Source organism: Engraulis encrasicolus, chromosome 16 (genome assembly GCF_034702125.1).
Source record: "Engraulis encrasicolus isolate BLACKSEA-1 chromosome 16, IST_EnEncr_1.0, whole genome shotgun sequence".
Lineage (NCBI taxonomy): Eukaryota > Metazoa > Chordata > Actinopteri > Clupeiformes > Engraulidae > Engraulis > Engraulis encrasicolus.
This window is the reverse complement of record NC_085872.1, coordinates 43,562,924-43,570,423: the sequence shown is the minus strand read 5'-3', so window position 1 is coordinate 43,570,423 and position 7,500 is coordinate 43,562,924. Positions and strand designations below refer to the sequence as shown.

General features: G+C 44.3%; 1 protein-coding gene across 2 annotated transcripts in view; it reads right to left on the bottom strand.

Moving 5' to 3' along the window:
- The window catches only part of LOC134465831 (arf-GAP with GTPase, ANK repeat and PH domain-containing protein 3-like), a 125,558-nt gene that overhangs the window by 34,102 nt on the left and 83,956 nt on the right, over positions 1–7,500 (bottom strand). For both annotated transcript variants that reach the window (XM_063219722.1, XM_063219721.1), the window contains exon 13: positions 6,126–6,287. In XM_063219722.1, the coding sequence (XP_063075792.1) occupies positions 6,126–6,287 (162 nt within the window). The remainder of the gene's footprint in view (positions 1–6,125; positions 6,288–7,500) is intronic.

The window sequence follows — 7,500 nt, the reverse complement described above, 5'->3', positions numbered from 1 at the left end:
CGGGTGGTTTAACCCTTTGCGTGCCAAGGAGGAGGCAGAGTGGAGGGTGAGGAGGGTGTGTTGGGACAGCTGCCTGTTAAATCCCAGCTGGCTGATGAACTGGACATGTTCTGGAAGAGGTCCACGGACCACAGACTGATCTGACATAATGTAGCACAAATAGCAATAAAAGCCTTTCTTCCCATTAGTCTACTGTAAGATGACACCAAGTTCCTGTGGCATGGCACCAAGCTGTTCTGCTGTTGTCAGTCACCCCACCAAGAATTCTGTTTTTACCGTACGTAGTCCTTCACTTACAACTGTTATAATGTAAACTCTTTTCTTTTAGACAGAATGTGTAAACTGTGCGAAGTGAGCTGTAACTCAATTAAGGATCCCGATATGTAAAAGTCAAAATGAGGAAAGTTGACTATATGTATGCTTTACATTCTGCATTACACAATGCCATAGTATATACAATATATGCAAACAGTTTGAATGGACAAACCTTCTCATTTAGTGCATTCTCTTTATTTTCGTGGCTATTTACATAACATTGGGGATTTTCATGGACGGCATCAAACATACATTGCGCATTGTGCACAACAATGCTGAATTTTGTGCTAACAAAAATATAAATTCTAGCTGTTGTCCGATAGCAATGTCAGCTGCGTTCAGTGAAAATGTACAACAATGTTCTGTAAATAACCACGAAAATAAAGAGAATTCATTAAATGAGAAGGTGTGTCCAAACGTTTGGCCTATACTGTATGTCGATGGTATCAGAGTCTCAACCAGAAATGCACTCAGAGAGTGCAGACCTCTGCGAAAGAAGCTTGATAAAACATTTGACAATGACACCCTCATTTTTTTCAAGTCTTTCTGCCTTGTTTTGTGGAGTTAGAAACTGGAGTATCAAAATTCGCCTTATCCCGCAATGGTGAACAATCTTTAATTACTTGTTCCTTTTGTCATTTCCAACAACTCCACAATTTCATGAAAATCCATTCAAAACTTTTTCAGTTATCCTGCTGACAGACAAACAAGAAGAAGAAGGAGAAGGAGAAGAAGAAGAAGAAGAAGAAGAAGAAGAAGAAGAAGAAGAAGAAGAAGAAGAAGAAGAAGAAGAAGAAGAAGAAGAAGGAAGAAGAAGAAGAAGAAGAAGAAGAAGAAAAGCAAACACACCATCAAAAAATAATTTTACTATGCCAAGATTACAATGTCATTCACTGTATAGCACATGTATTGAACAGGTAAATACAGATATGAGAATAAGGGGACAGGAAATGTAGTATTACTGTACCATTGGGGATACGGTATGTCTGTATGAAGAATACCACAAGGATTTGGATCATGCCATGCTGTTGCACAATACTTGTAACCTGTGGACAATTCACACTACTAAATTGCAATCCCACATGGATCTACTGCAACAGGGGGGAGCAGAGAAAATGATGGGCCTATAAAGCAAAGTGAAAAATACAACATGTCAAAGACATGCCAGACTACAGTACTCAGGTATGCAAGTCTGTTTGAGTGTCTTGCCCACAGGATGCCGTTGGCAGTAGGTAGTCTGGCCGAAGTAGACTATGCCAGCTGGACAGAGCTGTGCGGGTGAGAGGTGCCGAGGCCATACTGCCCTACCCATCTGTGAAACTGCTGCTGGGCTGACCTCGTGCCCTACTCTTGGATGGACTCTGATCCAGTACTGCCACTGGGCAAGCGCAACACTTAGCTTTCATTTTTTAAAAGATTTTTTTTCATTTGACAGGACAGTAGGAGAGGTGGATAGGAAGCGAATGGGGAGAGAGATGGGGAGGGGTCGGCAAAGGACCCGGGCCGGGAATCGAACCCGGGTCAGCCGCATGGCAGACGAGTGCCCTACCGGTTGGCCACGGCAGGGCCTCGACACTTAGCTTCCATGAGCAAGGGAGAGGAGCCACTCAGATTCCCATTCCTTTGGTTTCATTTGTATTTTGCAGACACAGTCAGAGTAACACCTGCAGCTACCTGGTCGAGAATGTTCACACTTTTATCTGTTTGCACCCATACACTTTCACTTCTGAAGGCACTGTTTGCAGCACACACCAAAGACAGAAAATAAAACATGAACATCTTTCTCTTTTCTTCTGCTTCTTCTTTCACTGCTCTCTCTCTCTGATTTCTGTCTCTTGCTCTTACTTCTCTCCCACCAAAACAGATACATTTAGTGACACTCCCTGACAGCCTGCATTAATCAGAGGGGGCTCCCCCAGAACAGAACTGTTTATCGGCCATCAATTTTTCCGGTGGGTTTTTTAACGGCGCGGCGCACACAGAAAGAACCCTGTCGCAGGGCAGCCGCTGAGAAACACATTACGGGCCTGTCAGTGGTCGCGCCGCGTGCCTTGCATCATTCTTTAAGCACATGAGAAGTTCATTACACGCAGCCAGCAGCTCTGACGGTGTGGCGGGCGTTAGGGAGTGTCTGCCATGTGCCATGATGACAATGGAAGCAGGGAGACAAGGCAAAGACTGAAGCTTTCGAATACAGTATTATGATGAAGAGGGAGACGGGAAAGTGCATGACACTTTTGATAGCTCTACACTAAACTAGATTTTTCCCCCCTTGAAAGTGTAAATTAAAAAGAACCATCCGTAAATGAGGAAATGGTGGTGAATGGCATTTGAAAACACAAGGATGTGACTAAATTTTTCGTATTTAACAAGTCTGCATTGTAATTGTAAGTTTGTGAGTGGCACACTTCATGATAAACAGAAATTCCTGCAGGAAAGTGCAAATAGTGACCAAACAATGTCCAATTGTTGTCAGTGCACATTTGGTCGGGGTTGAAATTTCAATTTCAAGTCCTTTAACTGCAGTACGTTTTGCGATATGCCTTGGTTTGGATAAGGCTTTTTGTTTTGCGAATTGCTACTAGTTTTGAAGCTCATGTGCAAATTTCTTGAAAATTGTTCAAAATGCAAACCATCACTCTCTTAAGCCAATTCATGACTCCCCTGAGCCAACACCAGGTACGGCTGAATGTTTTAGAATTATACCTTTTCTATCAAGGACTAGTAGTTGTGACAAAAATATTTCAAATAAGTCATACATATTGTAAAAACAAAAACTCAAAAGTGGCCCCTGTCTTACACTGATTACAGTCTCGACTTTCAGATTGACCTTTGATGGTTAAGGCACGTCTATGTTATCAGGAGGCACAGTTACAGAACCTAGTTGTTCGGCATACACAAATACCTTCCAACTTGGGTTTGGAAGGTGCGGTAAATAAATAAAAAAAGAGATTCTCGCGATGCAAAAAAACAGCTACAGCTCACTTGATTTATGATGCTTCAGAACAACTAAGATTCAATTTCTGCCAGCGTCCGGGTGCTCTGATTGCCCCGTAAATGAGATAAACTGATAGCAATTTATTCAAGGATCCCACCTCTCTCTCTCTCTCTCTCTTTCTCTCTCTCTCTCTCTCTCTCTCTCTCTCTCTCTCTCTCTCTCTCTCTCACTCCCCCCTCCGTCTCTCTAGCACCCTCCTTCCACCTTCACTTTCACTGATCCCACCTGGCTGCTGTACTTGAGTGACTCGGATATTTAAGCAATATGTCTGTATTCTGGAGGCGTGTGGCAGAACAGACATGCGCCCACTAATGGAACATTTCAGACAGGGAGGAGACGCACACAAATACGAGATGCCTCCTGATGGAACGCAAAACTTTTTCCACCCTTTCTGCTCTCTTTCCACTTTTGAATGCCAGCTGCTGACAGTCTCCTCTACAATCATGAGCAGTCTCTCTCTCTCTCTCTCTTTCTCTCTCTCTCTCGGACTGCAGAGTAGGGAAGGATACGGGGCCGCTGATGAACGTCAATTATTGCACGCTAAATGGGTCAGAACTAATGTTGGAGGGATGGCGGTCGGTTGGTGCGGGTTGTTTCTTTTCACCATCTCCCCACCATCCACACCTAGTCCCTTCATAGCCTCTCCAATTGATTCCTTGACACAGTGTGGCGATGAGAATCCACTCAGAACCCCACATGTTCCCTGGAGCCCTTAATGCTCGCCATCAGTCACTCCCAGCACCAGCACCCAGCAGACGACCGTTCAGATGGCCACCACCACCACCACCATCGGCGCATCGGGCACCATCTTGGTCCGTGGGGGCCTTAAACACACATCCCTATCCCAGTTTGCCCTGTGAAGCTGAAAATGTTGGCATATACTGTAGGGCTGAGCAGTGGTCCCTCCTTATGGAGATGAGAGAGAGCGAGCGAAGGGATATTAGAGAGCGGCTCAATGTATGCAGAGTCAGGGCTGGTGGGAACGCCGAAAGGGATCACCAGAGTCATCAGGTTATCACATTTGTGTAGACTAGAGCAGTGTTTCCCAACCAGGGGTACGTGTACCACTAGGGGTACGCAAGCACACCTCAGGGGGTACGCGGGAAAATGTGATAATGACAATTGAATGGAGTATAGTCATACTGGGATAAAGGAATATACATAGAGAGCATGGGATAGGGGGTACTCATGGTACAACAAAAAGGCTTAGGGGGTACGCGAGTCAAAAAAGGTTGGGAAACACTGGACTAGAGGTTTTAACATGAGGGCTTCTTGCGGGAATTTCCTACTCTAGCTGCTCGAGTTAGTTTTGTGTGCATTCAAAAACCACACCACTCACAAAATAACAATAAAATACACACAAATTATGGATGGCATAATTGTAAACAGAGGAGACTGAGCATCAAAAACAGCCCTGAGGGATGGGGAGGAGGGGGTTGGAGGAGGGAGGGAGGTTGGAGGAGGGAGGGAGGGTGGAAAAAAAGAAGTAATGGTGGATCCTCCAGCCAATTAAAAGGAGGTTATCACGGTGAAGATGATGAATAGGCTCCTTTAATTGGCTGGCATTGTGAAAGACAAACGGACACTTCTCGGAGGGCATAAGACCTAAACTGTCACAGGATGACAGCAATCTATCAACATGATGGATAACAAGCATCAATAAGACACGTGAGCATTGTCTCTTCTAAGGTGCTTCAGCTGATGGTCTCGGTGTCTATTATGTTATTTTGTGTGTTTGCTGACCTATGACACACAATAGGCCCAGGGGCTACGCCACTACACAAGGAGTCGGACCTGACTGTGGCAGAGAGAAATCGGGCACCCATAAGAAAAATAACACGTCCAGAGAACATCTGAAAAATCCCAAAACTTAAGCTGATTTCAGACAGATTCTGGTGAAATATCCGGAACTTTAATACCATTGATTTTTACTTGGCACAGAGAGATTTTTGTGATGAAGCGGTCTGCACACTGTGTATTAACTCCAAAAATACTTTATTTCATTTTAACATATGGCAACGTTTCGATCCAACAGAGGGATCTTCCCATTTTTCCCAAAAATCTTCCGATTTTTCCCAAAAGAGGACCACAAAATCTCCTCGAATTATGAACTTTTACACCAGGGTAGTGCCTTACGACTGGCATAAAAAGCACTTAAGCAAAAGTATGAAGATGATGGCATGTTGAACTGCATGTGGTATGTGCTTGGGTATTTTGTGAGGTAAGCAAGATCTGATGATCTCCACATTATATAATACATTTTGTCAAAGTCTAAAAGCAGGTTGAGTGTTAAGTGTGTGCAGAGTGCCACATCACAACAATGACGAATTGTTTATGCAAGCAAGCAAACTACACTGATGACCAGAACACTTAAATATTCATGAGGAAGACCAAAAGCCAATGCAATGTTCTCACATTTAAAGGTGCACCGTGTAATATTTTCAGTAGTTCCTTTCCAGAATCCATGCCGCCCATTCACAAATGTTACCTTTAAAAAAAATACTTACCACCTCCATCAAATTCTAAGTATTCAATATTACTGGAAAAATTTCCCTTTTCATGCATGAAAAGGGGGATCTTCTCCATGGTCCGCCATTTTGAATTTCCAGAAATAGACATTTTTAGCTGCAAAACTTACTGTACTTTGGTTATACAAGTCAATACTAGTTTATTACTAAGTAAATATTCATGAAAAGATCAAATTTGGCAATAGGCAGCACCATTTCAATGAGAAGCATACAGTAGTTGCAATACCTATTCTGGCCACAATCTTACACAGTGCACCTTTAAAGGTAAAACCTTGATGACCTACCATCATTCCCAGTCGACACCCCGTCTGGCTTGGTGATTCCAGTGCTCTTTTTCCGCCTGTGTTTCTTGCGGTTGGCGTGTGGTGATGGAGGTGGCTCCAGCTTGGGACTGGTGGCGCTGCCCATGCCAGGACTGCAGGTCAGCGGGTCTCCCATCCCATTGGCTACGGGGAGAAGGAGAAACAGACTTGTTAAAGGGACACTGTGCAAGATTTTTAGTTGTTTATTTCCAGAATTCATGCTGCCCATTCACTAATGTTACCTTTTTCATGAATACTTACCACCACCATCAAATTCTAAGTATTCATTATGACAGGGAAAATTGCACTTTTCATACATGAAAAGGAGGATCTTCTCCATGGTCCGCCATTTTGAATTTCCAAAAATAGCCATTTTTAGCTGCAAAAATGACTCTACTTGGACCATACTAGAAAATATTTGTTTATTTCTTAGTAAACTTTCATGTAAATATCAAATTTGGCGATAGCCAACCCAGTTTCAATGAGCAGCATAATTGCAGTACCTTTTTTGACCATTTCCTGCACAGTGTCCCTTTAATGGAGGACAGATACGGGAGATTCATACAGTCATGTATACATACAGTGGACAGCACTCTTTTTTTGTTATGCACACGGAATACATGATTTTGGACCATAAAGCACTCCATGTTCATGCAAATCGTGCAACACACACAAACACCTTTGCACAATTCAGTTCTTACACTTTTGTGCAATTTCCTTATATTTGCTCCAAAAGTGTCTACATCCTCGTATTAGTGGAAATGTGTACTTAATAAAAACGGATGTTTTTTTACGTGTAACTCCAGGCACAGCCAGGCATGGCCTCTGACTGACAAGCTGGAGTCTAAAGTGCACTTCAGATCGCCTGCCGCCATGCCACAGAGCTGCACGCGCTCTAAATCTAAACCGCTGTGCCTCAAATTGTCCACCTGACAGAGGTGAGGTGATGTGATGGGAGCGAGGGCCGGCGCTCGAATAGCGGGCAAACCTGGGGCCAAACCTGCACACACGTGGCGGAGAGGAGCAGCGTGACGAAGTGCCGAGGGCACATGCGCAGTGAGGGGTAGAGAGAGAGGGGCGAGAGGGGCGAGAGGGGCGAGAGAGACGAGAGGGGTAGAGAGAGAGGGGCGAGAGAGAGGGGCGAGAGAGGGGCGAGAGGGGCGAGCGGGGCACGGGTAATAGATGGCCATTTAGGGTAGCCCAGGGCCGCAGCTTTCCATAGCAACACAGCACAGACTGACGGAGGCCATAATGGACGTTTGGTTTCTTGTAATGTGATTTTATAAATGTGACATTAACCTGTTCCCTCTCTCTCGAGGTGGGAGTGAATTTGTGTGTGTGTGTGTGTGTGCGAGTA